The sequence below is a fragment of the Microtus oregoni genome, unplaced genomic scaffold (genome assembly GCF_018167655.1).
Source record: "Microtus oregoni isolate MIOR12 unplaced genomic scaffold, Mior012 000011F_ref0000422, whole genome shotgun sequence".
Classification (NCBI taxonomy): Eukaryota; Metazoa; Chordata; class Mammalia; order Rodentia; family Cricetidae; genus Microtus; species Microtus oregoni.
Window position 1 is genome coordinate 44,030,036 of NW_024543070.1, and position 19,996 is coordinate 44,050,031.

Consider the following 19,996-nt stretch of genomic DNA (forward strand, 5'->3'; position numbering starts at 1 on the left):
TCTTCCTCTCTCCTCCTCTCCTCTGCCCCTCGTTCTACTCCTCCACTCTTCCTTTCTTAGAACAGGGCATTGTAGGGCTGGTGAGATGGGTCGGAGGTTAAGAGCACTGGCTGCTCTTCCAGAGGTCCTGAGTAATCACATGGTGGCTCACAACCATCTCTAGTGCCCTCTTCCAGTGTGCAGTCATACATGCAGGTAGAACACTGTATACATAATAAAAATCTTTAAAAACAAAGAAACAAACGAAAACCAAACCGGCACCTTATATAGCCCAGGTGGCCTCAAACTAGTTTACAGTCAAAGATGGGCTTCCTCTTCAGATCCTCTTGCTCCCAGTTTTGAGTGCCGGAGTTACAGGTTTGGGTCACCTTTCCTGAATCAGGAACTCTTTTCTTGCTATAATTCTTTGCTTCCCTGTCATGGGTTACACTTTACTATGAAAGAACTTCCTAATTAACCCTGCCATACAGGTATCTCCCATCTCTGTCACTCTTTAAATAAGCCTGTTTCCTACACACAGGATCGTGATTCTTTTTAGGATCTGAGTTTTTCCTGGAGCCGTTTAAATCCTCAAGTATGAGTTAGTCCATCTAAATTAGAATAATATCCCAAGGATTGGGGCTGGGATACTGACTACAGTATACTATAGGATACTTCTACAGAAGTTTGCTGTATCATAATGTAAAAGCTGCTTCTTGGGGCTGCAGAGTTGGCTCGGTAGTTAAGAGCATTGACTGCTTTTCCAGAGGATCTGGGTTTCATTCCCAGCCCCCACATGGCAGCTCACAATGGTCTGTAATTCCAGTTCTAGAGGATCTGGCACCCTCACACAGATATCAATGCATATAAAAATAAATATATTTTTGTTGTTTTTGGTTTTGGTTTTTGAGATAGGGCTTCTCTGTGTAATAACTCTGGCTTTCCTGGAACTTGCTTTGTAGACCAGGTTGGCCTTGAACTCACAGAGATCTTCCTGGCATTGCCTACTGAGTACTGGGGTTAACCACTACTGTCAGGCAATATATATATATATATATTAAAAGGCTTCTTGGGCTGGAGAGATGGCTCAGTGGTTAAGAGCACTGCCTGCTTTTCTAAAGGTTCTGAGTTCAATTCCCAGCAAGCACATGGTGGCTTATAACCATCTGCAATGAGATCTGGTGCCCTCTTCTGGCCTGCAGGCACACATGCAGGCAGAATACCGTATACACAATAAATAAATAAATCTTTTTAAAAAAAAGCTTTTTCTTGATCAATGGAATCTGCCTTTGACATTATTTAGTAAATGTTGTAATATGAACAGTGTTTACGATTCCTTCCTGTTATTGTAATAAAACACTTTGATAAGAAAAAACTTAGGGGAGGAAAAGTTTTCTTTCCTCTGATATTCCCAGGTCACAGTCCATCACTGAGAGAACTAAGGGCATGAATTCAAGGCAGGAACCTGGAAGCAGGAGACATGGAGGAATGCTGCTTGTTGGCTCACTCAGAGACTCATGTTTGGCTAGCCTTTCTACACAGCCTGAGAACACCTGCCAAGGGAATGGAGCTGCCCACAGTGGGCTGAGCCCTCCTACATCAGTTAACCTAGACAATTTCCCACAGAATTACCCCAGGCAATCTGATCTGGACAATCTTTCAACTGAGTCTCCCTTCTCAGGTGATTCTAGGCTGTGTCACGTTGATAGTTAAAGCTAATTAGAGTACATAACTTTAGTTCTTTTATCTTCCTCTTCCTTTGCTTTCACACTGTGATCTCTCAGATCTTCCAAGGAAAAAAGTAATCCTGCTGATAGCCTGTAACTTTTTTTTCTTTTTCCTTTTTAAGGGACAGCCTTGGGAGCCTGTGACTCTTACTGGATGCTTCTTTAGCTGTATTGGACCAGTGCTTGCTTATTCTTCAAAGACTCTTGGCTAAGATAGGTCATACTCTGTCTAGACAGAGGCCATAATCCTGTAGCTGTAAGTTTATAATTTCTATTTTACTAAACAGCTCACAGATATGGTGGTACTTTGTTAGCCTTTATTGAATGATGCCTCTAAATAGCACCAATATGAACTGTTGACTTCAGAGCAGAAGACTAGAAAATTGCTTTAAAATAAGTTTTTTAATCTAGGGATTTGATTAGAATCTGGTAAGGATCAAATAAAATTATTCAGGATTAATGAAAACAAGAGGAGTGTTTGTAGCCTGGGGACTCAATGAATCAAAGGCATATATATATATTTATTGTATATGCTGATGAGCCTGAGTCCGGAAGGGGTTGTCAGATGCCCTGGAACTGGAGTTTCAGGCAGTTGTGATCCACTGCCTGTGATCCATGTGATGCATGCTGGGAAACAAACCAAGGTCCTCTGCAAGAGCATTAAATATGACCGAGTCATCTCTCCAGCCTCCCAGCTTCCATTTTCAAAGCTGCTTCATGTATATTTTCCATGACAGCAAATCACTTTATTTAAAAAACTACTATGTAGTCAGTCAGTGATGGTGCATGCCTTTAGTCCCAGCACTTGGGAGGCAGAGGCAGATGGATCTCTTAAGTTTGAGGCCAGTCTGAGTACATAGTGAGTCCCAGAACAGCCAGGGTTACACAGAGAAATTCTGGAAAAAGGACAAAACAACAAACAACAACTACCATAACACCCAGAAATTTAGTGTCAAAAACTTTAAAAATTTTTGTATTAATTAGCAATAAAGTAGACTCGTGCTTCTTTATGCACTGCATGTTCAAATTGAAAAATCTTTTTTACTTCCATTTTGAGACTTTAAGATACATTTAAAAAGACTTTTATCAGACTTTTTTTTTCCATAGTGGGTGCTGAGGATTGAGTCCAAAACCTTACATATTCCTAGGTGTACCACTAAACCACACTCCCAGGCCCTAGGGACTACAGTTTGAATAATTAGTCAAATAAAATAATGTAATCTGTTTTCTGAGATTTTTGTTTGTTTTTTGAGATGGTTTCTTTGTGTAGCCCTGGAACTCACTGTGTAGCTCAGGCTGGTGTTGAACTTAGAAATCCATCTGCTGCTGCCTCCTGAGTGTCTGGACTAGAAGCACGTGTTGTCACCACCTGGCCTCAGATGGGTTTTAGTTTGTCTTCAGAGTTATTCCACATCATTAGACTGTTTGTTAATTATATCAGATTTCCAGAATATAACCACACTTCATATAGCCCCCTGGGAGCACAGAAGTGAAACCAGAAGCAGCTCTCAAAGTGACTTCAATTCTCCCAGCATCACACTCAGGTGAATCCCCACATTCCTGATATGTTTTTCATTCTCTTGAGGCTGGAAGCCAATGGAATTTCCCAGTTACCCTTGCTCAGGGGTAATTTTTAGAAGCATTAAGTCAGTGTACTGCTTGCTCTGTGATTCATCCTGCATATGGGCATGTTGTGAATGCTACACAGGAACTATTGGCCAGTGTTTAACCGTCGACTCTTGCCAGCCCCTAATTCGAGTGTTCCTGTGGCCATCACTCTTTTCCCTTTCACTTATCAAGTGCCAGATAGATGACTTATAGTTCCCTTTCAGGGGATTCCAAAAATTATAGTAAGGCTTTTTTGTTTTTAAATTGTAAAACTTTTTTGTTTCACAATTTTATTACATTAAGGGAAACAAAAGCTGAGCGTTCAGTTTCCAAATTGACTATTAAAATCTCATCTGAATTTGCCCTACACATACAGTAGATACCAGCTCTAGTAGCCAGCCTCCAGGAAAGAAAGAATACATATTTACAATTTTAAATATGTATGGGTGTTATGCTTCCTTCGTGTATATCATATGCATACATTGTCCTAGGAAACCAGAAGAGGGAATCACATGCTGCTACCATAGGTGCTAGAACTCAGGTTCCTGAAGAGCAGCGAGTGCTCTTAACCATGGAGCCATCTGTCTGTCTGCCCAGTTCCTTATTTTTTGAAAGGATATTTTCACTTGTCCCACTTCAAAGATACACATTATTCAGTGTATCCCCTTGAAACATTTTCACTTCTGTTTCCAAGTTACTTTCTCTCCATGAAATCAGATTTGATTTGTGTGTCTTGCCATATTTTGTTTATGGCAAAATAAAATGTGATTTCTCCACTTAAAAAAAATAAAACATAAGACGCACACTATTGGCTGCTTTGATTTGTTAACTTGGGAAGTTCCCTTTAAAGCAAAACAAAACATTGTGGCTAAATTAACTTACGCATAACTTTGCATTAGCAGGTTTAGTTAACGTGTTATTTTGCACACATGATGGAGTTACCAGTTCTATCGCTTGACCACTGGATATTCATTCGATATATATATATATATATATATATATATATATATATATATATATATAAATCTTTACTGAACCGCTATTAGGATCAGGCTGCCAGGAAAATACAGCGAATGAGTCAGTTACCAGATCTATCCTTTAACCACTTAATTTATTTGTCGATTCAAGTCTTTGAACCGCTACTGGGGCGTCGGACTGCCTGGAAAATACGGCAAGCAAGTGGGCCAGAGCCACGCTTGCACCTTCCAGTGAGGAGGTTGGGCCTTCGATTTGCCACTGTTCGGGCACTGGGTGCTGAGACGGGAAGGAAGCAGAGGGCGGGAGCCGCCTTATGAGTGCACGGTCGTTCCTGCACCCCACCGCGGTCCCAAGCTTGGTGGCAAGCTCCCGGAGGCGGGGGACGCTGCAGGACTCATTCTTAGCGACGCTGGTCCCAGGACTCCATTAGGCGGGCATGCTGGCGCTCGCCTTAGTCCTAGCAATCCAGAGGCAGGGGAATGTGAGTTGGAGGCCAGCCTGGTCTACACAGTGAGCTCCGGGCCAGCGAGGGTTATGTCGAGAGACTCGGATGACTCGTCTCGAACACAAAAAACCTGTACCCTGCTGTCGCTGAGCTCGGGGTAGGGCCAGGGCCCCGCACGGCCACAGCCCTTTAAACAGGCTCCGCGCGGGAACCACCGCCCAACAGACACAGGCGGGCCCCAGACGGGCGGGGTTCGGTTGGGTGGGGAGGTGGGGAGCCCTTCCTGCCCAGCAGCGACCTTTACTGATGTGGGCGGGGCCGAGGGTACTCTGTCCCCGCCCCTTCCCCGCAGCGCTCCAATCATCAGCCTCCTTTTGCAGGGCACACCGGCGGGGGCGGAGCTTCCGACGGGTGTGTCCGGAGGAGGAGCGCGCTCCCACCGACTTTTCGAACGCAGTAGGCCCTCAATACAAAAAAAAAAAAAGGAGAAAAAAAAATATGAGAGCGGCGTCCAATGACGTGGCAGTAAGGACCCGCGCTCGGACTTGGTTCCGCCCCCACCGGACGAAACACAGCCTGGGCCCTGCTATTGGCCCGCGAGACCTGTCACTCATCGCGGCGGCCAGCCGCAGGGTCCTCGCGGTGACTGGTTCCGCCCAGGCGCGAAATGTAACGCGGGAAAAGTCGGAGCGGGGGGACCGCGGCGGCAGGTTGTTATTCTCGGGGACTCTGGTCAGCGCCGCCTGCCATGAGCCGGCGGCTGTAAGGCGCCGAGGCGGAGCAGCACGGGCGAGCAATCCGAAGCTCGAGCTGAGAGCGCGAGGGCTGCAGACGGGCCGGTCGGCATGATCCGCGGCGCCCCGGTACCCATGGCGGAGCCGCCGCCGGTCATCTTCTGCCACGACTCCCCGAAGCGCGTGCTGGTGTCAGTCATCAGGACCACGCCGGCAACGCCTCCGTGCAGCGGCAGCGGCAGCAGCAGCGGCGGCGGTGGCGTGGGAGAGCCCGAGCAGCCGCCGCCGCTCGTCCCCACCAGCCCTGGTTTCAGCGACTTCATGGTGTACCCGTGGCGCTGGGGGGAGAACGCGCATAACGTGACGCTCAGCCCGGGGGCGGCGGCGGGCGGCGTCGTGTCGGCTGGGCTGCCCGCGGCCGCTGAGCTTCCGACGCTGCGGGGTGCGCCGCCATCCACCGCCTCGGTGACCGGGGCGTCGGGCGGGGAGGACGAAGAGGAGGCGAGCAGCCCAGACAGCGGCCACCTCAAGGTGAGCGAGGGCGGGCGGTCGGGGCGCGGGGCAGCCTGGGCCCGTTAACGGTGCGGCTCGGCCGCGGGGCGGGGCGGGGCTGGGGAGGAGAAGCGGGGCGGCGGGGGCAGTGGCTGACAGGACGCTGACGTCACTGCCGCGCGCCAAAACCGGACCCCTGGGGGCGGGGCGGTCACGTGACGGGCGCGGAGCTAAGGCCGGGCGGAGGGCAGCAGGTGCAGCGGGGTGATGAGGGAGGCTGGCCGAGTCCGTGGTCCAGACACTCCGCACCTCAGGCTTCTAGATCTGGGAAGAAAGGTTGTGAGCTCCCGGCTTCAGCCTTCATGGGGGTAGGGGTCGAGGTATCAGTGTAGCCCTGGCTGGCCGGGGACTCCCTAACTAGACCAGGCTGGCCCCGATCTCTCAGAGTTCCACCCTTCTTTACCTTCCGAGTGCTGAGATTCTAGGCTAGCGCCACCATGCCCAATAAATACTTTCTATCCGGAGCAGCTGAGGCTTCAGAGTTTGTTGAACCGTTTTCATTAAGATCGCATAGTTGGCTACTGGGAGTGCTGGTCAAGATTTTGTGGGGAGCCTTCCTTGAGTGTTGGTACAGGGTGACTGCTTGGATGGTCCCGGTACTGTGTCTGTGGACTTTAATACTTTACAGTCGTCAGCGCTCGATAAAGGTGCCGGTAAATTTGTGTGTGGAATAAGTATTGATAATACGAGATAGATATCCAAGTTCTATTGGTTCGGTGCCAGAATAACATAGGTTTGCTACAGATGTAGTGAGCAAATCACCTAGCTACAGATGTATCACCTAGTGGATAAAGGGATACTTTGTTTATAAATTGAAACAAGTTTAATCCCATTACGGTCTTTAACTAGAATGTTGAAACTGTTTCGGTGGAGGAAATCAGTCTTTACCTGTGGCATTATTATTGGAGAGCAGTTAAGTTTTAAGACTGCTTTGGCACATTTCAAGTACTGAAACTGCACATCAGTGCATATCTGAAAGAGCAGTCGAGGTGTTGGTACCTGTGTTGGTGTAGGGAACAGCTGCTGTTGTCGGCTTTAGGTAGTCTCCTAGGATAACATCTTAGGTGCCTTAGGTAGCTGTAATTTTTGTGTTAATGTTTTAGTCTTTCTTAGAACATACCTTGTAAGGTTAAGCAGTGTAATGGCTTACATGCACAAATACTTGTGGAAGGTTTTGTATTTGTGACTTTTAATTTTTAATTACTTTATGTGTATAGATGCTTTTGTTCCATGTATGTCTACACATGTGCATGCCTGGAACTGGAGTCATAGACAGTTATGAGCCACCATGTGGGTGCTGGAAATCTAGATTGAGTCTTCTGGAAAAGTGCTCTTAACCACTGAGCTATCTCTACCCATTCCTCCCATGTCTTAATCTTAGCTTTAACTTAATGTTTTTGGATTATCAAAGAAAAATAATGTTGTAAATCAATGGTTCTTAACCCTCCTAATGCTGTGACCCTTTCATACAGTTGCTCATGTTGTGAAATTATTTCATTGCTACTTCATATTTGTAATTTCTACTATGAGAAATTGTAATGTGAATATCTGTATTTTCTGATGGTCTTAGGCAACTCCTGTGAAAGGGTTATTTGACCCTCCCCCTAGGGGCCACTACCCATGAGTTGAGAACCACTGTTATAAATAAGTAAAATCATAACTGTGTTCTTTTTTACTTGAGTCAGACTTATCTTTACACAGATCTGTGTAAATGTTCTCACAGTGCATAAACTTGAGTTTTATTTCTGCATCTTCACCTCTTTTAGAGGAAAATATACCAGAAGTAATGTGGAAGTTAAAAAGCTGTTACAGCCGGGCGATGGTGGCACACGCCTTTAATCCCAGCACTCGGGAGGCAGAGGCAGGAGGATCTCTGTGAGTTCGAGACCAGCCTGGTCTACAGAGCTAGTTCCAGGACAGGCTCCAAAGCTACAGAGAAACACTGTCTCGAAAAAAAAAAAAAAGGAATTTAGGGCTGGAGAGATGGCTCAGAGGTTAAGAAAAAGCTGTTACATATGTATTTTTTTTCTTCTCACAGAATATTTGTAATTTTCAGAAGTAATTTGATTACAGATTCTGCCTTTTTTATTTTCATTAGTGAAGACATCCAAGTGCAGCTCGAGAAATTCATTTAGGATTCTAAACCTGAGAGAAAGTGCTGGAATATGCTTTTATTTGAGAAGGGGACCTTGTCTGGTTTCTGGTCAAGGTGTTGGTTTAAAGAGGGAGTTCAGTGCCCCTTGTGTTACAGTGATGATCTCTGAGTGAGTCATGACGCTTGCCCAAGTCTGTGGGTAGCCTGTGTCAGCAGCTCTTTGCACCAAATGGCTGTGAGCAGTGTTTACTTTCTGTTTGTTGCTATGACTTCTAGGGGAGGTGTTAACATCTGAGTTGTGCACACTCTGTATCAGCTTTCTGTTGCTCTTTTGTGTGTCCCTACCTATGCTGTCTTCCTGAGTGGATAAAGAATATGTCACCTGCTAGCTTGTTTTGGTTCCTGCTTGTCCTGTATTCATTTTTAATATCCAAACATCTAGAGTCTGTGTAGTCTTATACATAGTTGATTTGTATATAGTAATTTTTGATCATCATCACCTAAAAAATCTATTCTTTTAGTATAGTAGCTACCATTTGTTACATGACATGAAGTGGACACTTTGTAGTGTCAGGAGTAAACAACCAGGCTGGCATTGCTTTTTCTTTGAATCACCAATAATCTTGACAAGATTTGTCTTTCAGGCCAGGGATACAATTGGTTGCTAATAAACTTGCCTAGAAACATGGTTTTCTTATTTTTAAGACAAAAATGAAAAGGGACTATTCAAATAGTACTGGTTATTTTAATATATGGTTGGGACTGGGGAGGCTGCTCAGGGTGCAAAAAGCATGATGACCTGTGTTCAGATCCCTAGCACCCACATAAAAGGTGAAACACATCTATCTATGTCCACAGTGATGAATGTAGAAAGACAGGCAGATCCCGGGGCCTCTGGCCAGGTAGCTTAGTAGAAATGGTGAGCTTCAGGTTCAGCTAGAGACCCTCAAAAATAAGGTGGAGAGGGATAGAGGACACTTGACACTGGCCTCTGGTTCCCAGATGTGCAGACACAGGCATGCATGCCTGTATGCAGCACATGCACACAAATATGTGTGGCTAGTAAATACTGCTCATTATTGAGCTACTACCTGTACATGGCAAATATGTTGTATTTGTGTGCCCCTTACAACTGAACATGTCTTATTTTTCTCTAGTAGTAAAGAAAATAGTAGTGGGTTCTTTAATTAATTATTCTTTTTCTTTTTGGTTATTTGAGACGGGTTTTCTGTATAGTCCTGGCTGTCTGGAACTAGCTCTGTACACCAGGCTGGCCTTGAACTCACTAATCTAGAGTACTGGAATTAAAGGTGTGTGCCACCATGCCTGTTGTGAGTTTCTCTTTCAAAGTGAAAATTGACTGAAAGAAATTTGGTTAGAGCCAAATTTTCATTCTAGGTTTGAGGCTAAGATTTATGCTTTGGAAACCTGTAGGTTTTTACAAGAAAAGCAGTGACAACATCTTCACAGTGCTTGTAGCTGTGCATGATACTTGTAGCACTGTTCGGTTTTCATGTAACCTATGAATGTGACAACTTACCTGGAAAATAAAATGAGTTCTTAAAGAAAAACATGTCCTTTTAGATTAGAGGAGATAGTCCAGACTTCCCATGAACACTATTCAGTTCTGCCTTGTTGTCGTTACTGTAATACATTTGTGACACACTGGAACTGGAATGCTATCAGCTATTTCAATTGTCTTTTGTTTGTTGGTTGGTTTTGAGATAGAGTTTCATTTGTAGCCCAGGCAGGCCTCAGACTCACTTGTAATCATCCTGCCTCTACTCCTGAGTGCAGGGATTACAGGTATGTGCCATTATAGTGTCTTGATTTTTTTTTAATTTAATTTTTTTTTCTTTTTGAGGCTTGTGTAGTCTTGGTTGGCCTTGAACTCAGAAAAATCCATCTGCCTCTGCCAAGTGCTGGGATTAAAGACTTGAACCTTTTTTTTTTTTTAAATTAAGGTAAAACTGTATGGCATTAAATTATTAACATTATGAAGTGTACAATTCTGACATTTAGGGTATTGATGGTTGTACAACTTTTAGAACTTCATCACTGTCCCTGCATCCACTGAACAGCGATCCTAGAGCCCCATTTCCCAGCACACACAGAATGACCCTTTCCAATTTGGGAGCTTGTCTTAGGTTGTACTGATGTCTTTAGACCTTCAGATTCCTGACTCAGGAGTTGTAATCTGTTTTCAGTTATATCAAAATGTTTTCTCTTTTGTCTTGTACAGCTTTTGAGTATTTAATTCTCTAAGGTTTTTTTCTTTCTTTCCGTTTTTCCATGTGTTGTTAACTTACAGCTTCATTCTTTGTGTCCAGGAAAGGGGTCTAGGATACATTGAGATGTGTTTCACCCTGCTAAGGCAGGGTCTGTCCTCTTTCTTTGTGGTCCTGCTTATTTGCCTTACACACTTTGAAGTCTCCAGATTATTTTGAACTATTTCTTCCATTAATTATGTCATTTTTAATTGTGCATATTAGGGAGTCTATTTGGTGTGAAGTATTTGTAATTATCTTTTTTATGTCCTTTTACTAATATAGTCATGTTTTATCTAAATTAAATCTTGTGGAAAGCATGTAGTTGTCATTGAAAATCTCAGTCTTAGCATTTTAATGGGAGACTTTGCCCTCCTCATTTTCAAAGTAGTTACTGATGAGGAAGGACTTCTGTTTGTTTTTTTTTTTTTTAATGTTCATTCAACTTGGTCTGTTTTTCAATTTCTTTATTGATGCCTTGTATGTTGAGCTGACTTTCCCTCATACACCATTTTAATTTATTTTTTAAACTTCCTGGCGATTGTCCTGAAATTATTAATTCACCTTTTAAATGTATAATTTATTTTGAATCCACATTACCTTAGTTTCAGTAGCCTATTAAAACTACATCTGTGCCGTTTTCGTTTATGATTATCTCTTTCTAGGGCAGAGGACTGAGATTAAGCTTAGGGCCTCCGGCGTAAGCAAGTGCCTCCACCCTGAGCCACATTCTCAACTGTGGATACGTTTAGCTTACCTACCTGTTTACAGCTGCTACAGCTTTCACGTTCTTGTGTGTTGAGCTTGATCAGCCCCAGATAGAGCTTCTGACTGGGTTCAGGGTTTTCTGGGAGTATGCTCAGTTTTCTGTGTTTTTCGGTGTCCTAACTTTACAAAAAAAAAAAAAAAAAACCTTTCTCCCTGATTTTTTCCTCCCACGCTTTTCCTGTGTCTGCTTGCTTTAGCTGAAACCAATAATTTGGTCCAGAGAACAGCAGGTTGTTTTACAAGGTTTATGAGCAATGCCCTCTCGGTAGTTAGTCTTAAATCCTGACAGATATCCAAATTAGGTGAGGCAAAGACAAGTGCCTTGTGTCAGTTCATCAGATGCCCAGTCCAGGTCACAGCAGACAGTTCATGTTGAACAGGGTCTGGTCTGCCGTCTCTGCAAGTGGGGACAAGGGCCACACACTAAGAATATAGACATTTTGAAAGTTGCTACTGGATAAAGAAAGAATGGGTAAGTGAAAATGCTGTAAGGATGTTTGTTGATTCAGTATTTGATGAGATAATTGCTGGTAGACTATACTAAGTCTGTGACCACTGATTCTAGTTTTCTGTTATCTGTGGAGAGGTGAGCTATTGGAGCCCATTCTTGCTGATGCTACTAAGTTTGTATCATTTTTATTTATATATATATACATATATATGTATATTTATATAAAATTTCATTTTACATTCCAACCCCATTTCTCCTTCCCACCCCTCCTCCCACCCTCCCTCACCTTCCCCCAGCCCACTCCCCATCCATTTCTCCCAAAGGGTAAGTAAGTCCTTCCTTGGTGAGTCAACAAAGCCTGGCCCATTAAGTTGAGATGGCAGAACCAGGCCCCTCCCTCCCCTGCATTATGGTTGAGCAGGGCATCCCACCATAGGTAATGGGCTCCAGCAAGCTAGCTCATGAACCAGAGACAGATCCTGGTCCTACTGCCAGGGGCCCCTCAGATAGACCAAGCTACACAACTGTCTCCAACATGCAGAGGGCCTAGTTCGGTCCCATGGAGGCTCCACAGCTGTTGGTCTAGAGTTCATGAGTTCCTACAAACTTGATTCAGCTGTCTCTGTAGATTTCCCCTTCATGATCTTGACTTCCCTTGCTGACATATTCCCTCCTCCCTCTCTTTGACTGGATTCCTGGAGCTTGGCCTGGTATTTGGTTGTGGATCTCTGCATCTGGTTCCTTCAATGACTGAATGAAGGTTCTATGATGACATCAGGGTATTCGCGAATCTGATTACAGGAAAGGCCAATTCAGGCACCCTCTTCTCTATTGCTAGGAGTCTTACTGGGGTCATTTTGATGGATTCCTGGGAATTTCCCTAGCACCAGGTTTCTCCTTAACCCCATAATGGCTCTGTCAAGATCTCCCTTTCATTGTTCTCCCATTCCATCCTTCCCCCAACTCGACCATCCGGTGTACTGCTTTGATTATAGGAAATTATTAAAGTCTATAAAATGTCAACAGGATGGAATCCGACGTGGTAGACCCAGAGCAGACACTGTCCGGGACTTAATAAATGAAGGAGAACATTCGTCCAGCAGGATCCGCTGTAACATCTGTAACAGGGTGTTTCCGAGGGAGAAATCACTCCAGGCTCACAAAAGGACTCATACAGGTAAGATGGCAACATTGTAGAAATGGCTAGAAGTAATACTTGGTTAGTTGGGGGCTCGAACTCACAGAGATCTGCCTGCCTCTGCCTCCTGACTGCTAGGATTAAATGTGTGCACCACCATTGCCTGGTTGCATATATAGCTATCATGACTGTAAATGTCTCTGCAAGTAATGTGATATAAAGGGATGTGTCATTGTTTTGAGTCATATTGAAAGACTTGTAATTGGTTAAAGTTTGTCATTTGCAATAAATAATACATTAATTAAAATTGATATTTTTGAGCATCTTATCTAGCTTTCATTATGTTGTATGTAGAAATTTAAATGATGCAGAAAGTAAGAATTTCTGCAGGAGACTCCTGTGGTAAATAAATACCACAGGACACTTCATGGGGGGTACAAAGTGCTGCTGAGAGCCTGTGTGAGGATTTGAAAGGGCAGGGAGGATGGTGTGGGTTTGTTTGTTTATGGTTTTTTTTTTTTTTTGAGACAGTTTTTTTGTATAGTCTTGGCTTCCTGGAACTAGCTCTGTAGACCAGGCTGACCTCTGCTTCCTGAGTGCTGGGATTTAAAGGTGTGCTCCACTATTATCAGTATTTTTAAGGATAAAAAAACAGATAAAAAGGCATTGCCTCCTGGCTGGAATGTCTCTTCTGAAGGAAAATAAAGACCCTTCTCCAAGTAGCTAATGAATTTGGTGACATTGCCTGCAGAGAAGATATTAGGAACCGTTTAAAAATCAGCAGGCAACTTTCAGTTGTCCAAGGAGCTCAGCAGGGCTTGGGATGGTCTGAGGAATTACTGGTACTACAAACACAAAAGCAGTTTTCTGTGCTGGTGCGTCCAGCTTGAGGCACAGTGTATGGAGGCTGGAGATCAGCTAGCAGGCTATTACAGCATCCCCTCTGGTGAGCAAGACCCAGGAAATAGCCACAGACAGCAGAGTTGGAAGTAGTGTATCAATCAGGAAAGCCTCATAGCTGGAGTGTTGAGGAGAAAAGTATACAGAAGCTGAAGATGTTGCTATTAAGGACTATACCCTGGGTTTCTAAATCCTCAAGACCTAGAGGAAGCAGTGTGCTCTGTGGAGGAGGGCTGCTCTGGTGTGTTGGGCATTGCTCACTGGAGTTCTGATCCCTGTAAAGAGGATTGTCCTCCTGTCCCTTCCTCCTCTTGCCTTTCTGCCTCAGGTCTGATATGATGTCTGTCTTCTTAGGTGAGAGACCATATCTGTGTGACTATCCTGATTGTGGAAAAGCCTTTGTTCAGAGTGGGCAGCTAAAAACACATCAACGTCTTCACACCGGAGAGAAGCCTTTTGTCTGCTCAGAAAATGGTATGGTGTTAGAAGTGATATTTTAGAGTAGTTAGAGTAAGGTTTACTTAGATTTTTAGTAACCATCGGGTAGTTTTACTTAGATTTTTTGAGAAGAGAGAATTGTTGAAAAGCTTTTATAAAACATAAATCTACCTCCATGCTATGGATTAAGCTCAGATCTTGGCACATGCTAGACAGGTACTGTATTAACTGGAGTAGATATATATTCTTTTTCTTTTTAAATTTTTTTTTTTTTTTTTGGTTTTTCGAGACAGGGTTTCTCTGTGGCTTTGGAGCCTGTCCTGGAACTAGCTCTGTAGACCAGGCTGGTCTCGAACTCACAGAGATCCGCCTACCTCTGCCTCCCGAGTGCTGGGATTAAAGGCGTGCGCCACCAATCGCCCGGCTCTTTTTAAATTTTTAAGTATGTATTTTGAGTATGAGTGCTCTATCTGCACGCATGCCTGCATGCCACAAGAGGGCATCAGACCCCATCATAGATGGTTGAGAGCTGCCATGTGGTTGCTGGGAATTGAACCCAGGACCTCTGAAAGAGCAGCCAGTGCTCTTAACTGCTGAACCATCTCTCCAGCCCCATTGTATATCTTTTCTAAAGTGATCTATTTTTACATCCATCTATTTGTGTGTGTGGTCGGGAGACTACTTGGATTCTAGGGATCAAACTTAGGTTTTCAGGCTTGGATGCAATTGCCTTTACCCATTGAACCATCTTGCTGGCCCTTGAAGTGTTATTTTTTTAAGTCACAGTGTCCAAAAAAAATTTTTTTAAAGTGCGTAAATTTTCAGTTATATTTCAGTATAGTTCTGCCCTTTTTTGGTGGTTTTCTTGATAATTTGCCTACATCTTATGTTTACAGGGTATTTATTTTTAGTTTCCACATATGAGAGGAAACTTCTTTTTCTTTCTGAGACAGGGTCTCACATGTAGCATTGCAGGGCCTGGAACTCACTATGTAGACCAAGCTGGCTTCAAACTCAAAGAAATCCATCTGCCTCTGTCTTCTGAGTGCTGGAATCAAAGGTGTATAAAACCACAGCTGACATGATAGAAAGCTTAATTTTTTAAATTTATTTTATGAGCATGTGTTTATCTGTATGCATATATACATACTGTATGTATTCTTGGTGCCCTCAGGTCAGAAGAGGGCATTGGATCCCATGGATGTGACTATGGAAGTTTGTTTGGTTATAGAATGTATTGAAGCTTAGCATGTTTAGTATGTCTGAGTGTCCAGTTTCTAGTGAGCATTTCTTCTGTGTTTTAAAGGCTGCCTAAGCAGATTCACCCATGCAAACCGCCACTGTCCAAAGCACCCCTATGCCAGGCTGAAGAGAGAAGAGCCAACAGATACACTCAGCAAGCATCAGTCTGCAGACAACAAAGCTGCTGCCGAGTGGCTGGCAAAGTAAGGCTGCGTGTGTTGTCTCCCAGAAAGGTGCCTTTGGGGCTTGGGTTCATGTTACATTTTGAGAATTCTCCTCTTATTTTAAATAAATTACTTTTATACGTACTTTACAAAATAGTTCAGATAACTCTTAATTTCCTATAGAGTTGTTAATGGTTCTTGGGATCTATGTGTGATAAAAATGAAATATAATAGTTTGTGTGCTGCCTCAAGAATAGAGTGTCTCATTTTCTTTGTTTCACTGTTGAAAAATATGAAACACTCATGAATTTGCAAGTCATGGCAACAAGGAAGTCTGTATTAAAATCTTTCTCTTAGGATATTTGACTTAAAGACTTGTCTGATGCAAACATCTTTACAGCTTCTCAGCAGTGCTGCTGTGGCTCTGCCTCCCCCAGCCACAGTGGGCCCTTGTTTGCTTTTAGCAGCTGAGAGACTGTTGTTTGGGGCCTGTGCTCTTGACTGGAGCACTCCCTTCTTCCTTTAGCAGGTCTGCTTATCCTGGAACTCGCTCTGTAGCCCAGGCTGGCCTTGAGATGACAGAGCTGTGCCTGCCTCTGCTTTATACGTGCTGGGATTAAAGACTTGTGCCACCACGCCCAGCTTTTGGTCATATTTCATAGGTTTAATGTTTAATTCTGCCAAAAGTTAACCATTGTCTTGCCCCCCACCCCCTCAAAAAAGCTGAGCAGTGGTGGCACATGTCTTTAATCCCAGCACTTGTGAGGCAGAGGCAGTTAGATCTCCGGAGTTAAAAAATAAGAAAGGTGTTGTCTAAAGCTCATTCATATATAATCATAGAGGTAGGGGGTTTGTTTGTTTTTTCCTGGTGTTGGGGAATTGAACTCAGGGCCTTTGATACATGTTATGCAAATGTTCTACCTTTGAGCTGAGCTACAGACATGGCACCACATGGTGTAATGGTGAACAGATGATAGAGCATGGAGTATGAGGGCTGAAACAGCAAGGACTGACTGTAGATGCCTGAGGGAGGAGTCTTCTCCTGAATTTCATGTCCCTGTGCTACCTCTGAATAGTCACAGAAAAACAATTACTAAAGAACCGCTTTAACAACATACCATTTTTATTAATATATCTTCACTGGATATTGTAATAGACTTCATTAAATACATAAAAGTCTATCAGGTAATATGATCACAGTAATCCCTCCATATCCTTTTCTTCTAGTCACCTTTATTCCCTTGGATATTCTTGTTTCTACTTTACACATAAACGATTTAATGAAACTATATAAAGTCTGAGATCCACAAATTAGTGAAAACATGCTATTTGTCTTTCATGTCTACATAATTTTGTTCTTTATGGCTGAATAAAATCCATTATATTTGATTTACTGTTGTAAAGGTGGTGGAACCTGGAGAATGGAGCTGACCAATGAGGCTGACTACAGTCTCATGCAATAGATAACTTATTTAGAACATCAGACAATTTATACCCTGAGGGCTAAGAGGAGCCATGTTAGGAAAGTGCATGGGGGCAGCACTGACACTCGCAAGTGCTCAGACAATGTGCATCTACAACATTTTCCTCATTTGTTCATCTACTCAGACCTAGGCTGATCCATAATGTGGCTACTGTGAGTGCCGGAGTAAGCCTACAGTACACGGATCCTATGGGATAGCTGAAGTGGCTGAGCTATTTCTATTCCTATCAGTATGTATAATAGGTCTGGTTGAGGCAAGATAGGATCTCAGTGTAATTTTAATTTTCCTGATAGTTAAAGATGTTGAATTTTTTAACATGTTTATTTACTGTTTTTGCTTCATCTTTTGAGAACTACTTTTAAAAGCATTTATTTTGTGTGTGTGCTCCTGCATGTATGTTTGTGCAGGAGTTCATGAGGGCCTGAAAAGGGCATCAGATTCCCTGGAACTGGAAGTACAGATGGTTGTGAGCTGTCATGTAGGTGCTGGGGACCTAACCCAGGTCTTCTGGGAGAGGAGCTAGTGCTGAGCCATCTCTCCAGCCCCACTAAGAAAATATTTGACAACCTGATATCTACTATGTAAATAATCTGCCTGCCTTTCACACAGGTACTGGGAGATGAGAGAGCAGCGCACGCCCACCCTGAAAGGCAAGCTAGTTCCGAAGGCTGATCAGGAGCAGCAGGACCCGCTGGAGTACCTCCAGTCTGATGGCGAGGATGATGAGAAGAGCGGCGCCCAGCGCCGACTGCAGGAGCAGCGAGAGCGGCTGCATGGGGCCCTGGCGCTCATTGAGCTGGCCAACCTAACAGGGGCGCCACTCCGCCAGTAGCCCCGACACTGACTCTTCACTGTACAAAAGTACTGCCCAGCATACTTAAAAAGTAGATCCTTGGGCATAAGCTAAGCACCTTATTTGCTTATCATAGGCTGCTATTCTGTAGAAACTTATGAAGAATGTTGTTGCCTCAGACATGGGGTGAGAGAGAATTGCACTTTTTTTTTATACAGAAATGGATTTGATGTAAAGTTTAAAATATTTTGTAAATATGGACTGCAGTTACAGGGTAGAAGCTACATGTTGTGGGAAGCTAGGTTTTGCAAGTTTAATGCATTCATTGAAAGCAGTTCTCACAGGAAGCACTTTGTGAATAAGACATTTGTATGAAAAAACAGATTGGTACAAATAGCCAAAGAAGGTTGAAATAGATTATTTATAAGATCATTTTAAACAGTTTTAGTATGTGTGACAGTACTGTAAACACTGAAACAGGGCAGTGTGAGACATATGTATAAGATACATATTTTTTAAATTGTAAAATCACATGCCCATTAAGGCTAGAGAAATGGGAGGCCAACTATTTGTAAAGATGCTATAAGTTATAGACTTGGAAGAAAATAGGTATTTGAGGATCTTGGTAAGGGGCAGTAGTTGAGAGTTTTTTAAATTGGTGAAAAATGAGTCTTATCCCACCTTTCTGGGCTTTTTACTCACTGTAGTGCTGATGCCCAGAAAGCGCTCCTCACCCAGCTTGTGGCCTGGGGACTTTTGCACATTGCTCAGCTGCTGGGCCTGAGTGATTAATCTTGCAAAGTCTAGGTAACCCAGCAACTGGTGCGTGTGTGTGTGTGTATGTGTGTGTGTACATCAGAGAGATCTTTATGGGTCCTGTATTGAGATTGGCACTTGTGTTTATATTAATAAAAGGGACATCTGCAGGGCTGTTTTGTAGTGGAATGTTTTAGGTCTTTTGATAGTAAACACTAAATTTTAATTGTACTGCTTGTTTAGCATTACTAGCAAATGGGAGCCTCCATATTTATATTTCAGTGCATATTCCCACCTTTCTGCTTCACTTCAGAATAACATGCCAAGCTATTTTGTGTTCACTAAATCGAGCTATCAGTTAAACACTTGAATAAATATTCGCTACTCTAGTGTGCAGGCTTCTGAGATAGTTTAACTGTAAGTGTGTTGTCTGGTGGTTCAAAACCATTTTCTCCAAATAGGAAGTTATTGAACACACGCTGTGTATTTAGGAATGAACAGAATCCCAGGGCCAGGCAGCCACCTCTTTTATGGAGTCAGGAATCTCTGTCACTTGAGCTTTTGTTCAAAGGGGAATGAAATTAGATACAGAACACGGTGATTTATGGACCCCTTAACTGAAGACTTCAAAGTAACGGGGAAGACGGGCTCCTCAGTGCCTTCTCTCTGAGTTGAGAGAGCACCCGACAAGTTTAGATTACACCGGTAGTTAGACTGTGCGGCCTGGAGAGGGAGAAGGGGGGTAGCACTGGTATGAAACTGAGGTGGTGGTTACAATAATGTGTGACGAGGACACACTGTAAAAATGGAGTCCTCTGTACAGTCAATTGCAGATCTTTAGGGGCTTTTTGTAATGACAGAATTTATATTTGTAATGGTCTAAGAATTTTATTTGTAGTCTGGTATGTAGACTTTTAACTTGGAGCACTTATAAGTTTGGTAAGAGACCATAGCATCTGAATTTTCTTGGTTTGGGGTTCAACATTGTCTCTAGAACTTTCCCTCAGATAATGAATGGGAGTATGTGGATCAAAGTGCAGCACTCATCAGTATTGGGAAGTTTGGAATCTGATCAGCTCACCTTGAGGACAGCAGTACAATTTGAAAAATGCAGTTAGCCAGTTCACAGATGATAAAAGGGCTTTTTTCTCCAGCTGACTTTGTCACCCATGTAGTTATGTTCCCAAGTATTTTTATTTGTATGATTGGACAGTTTAAGAAATTATTCCAACTGCTTACCATTGGCCATGTTTTAAAGGGTATATATATGCTATGTACTTGGACAAAATACATTGACATCTAAAATTTGAGGTGTGTTATGACTGCTTTTTGTTTTAAAAATGTGGTTACATTCAGATTTTTGAAGTGTTTTATGCTTCATATGGCTAAGTTGTAGTTTGGCAGAGTTAACAGCATATTAATAAACATGCTGTAATTTTAAAAGATGCTTTGAATAAAATTTTATTTTAATTTAAAG

At 43.1% G+C, this 19,996-nt stretch overlaps 1 protein-coding gene across 1 annotated transcript; it reads left to right on the top strand.

Moving 5' to 3' along the window:
* The first annotated feature begins 5,426 nt into the window (after window positions 1-5,426).
* Window positions 5,427-19,996, top strand: LOC121453658 (zinc finger protein 367). Its single transcript, XM_041660584.1, has 5 exons — window positions 5,427-6,002; window positions 12,631-12,781; window positions 13,997-14,116; window positions 15,387-15,525; window positions 17,580-19,996. Exons 1-5 carry the CDS (start codon window positions 5,583-5,585, stop codon window positions 17,800-17,802), a joined length of 1,053 nt encoding a protein of 350 aa, XP_041516518.1. The 5' UTR covers window positions 5,427-5,582; the 3' UTR covers window positions 17,803-19,996.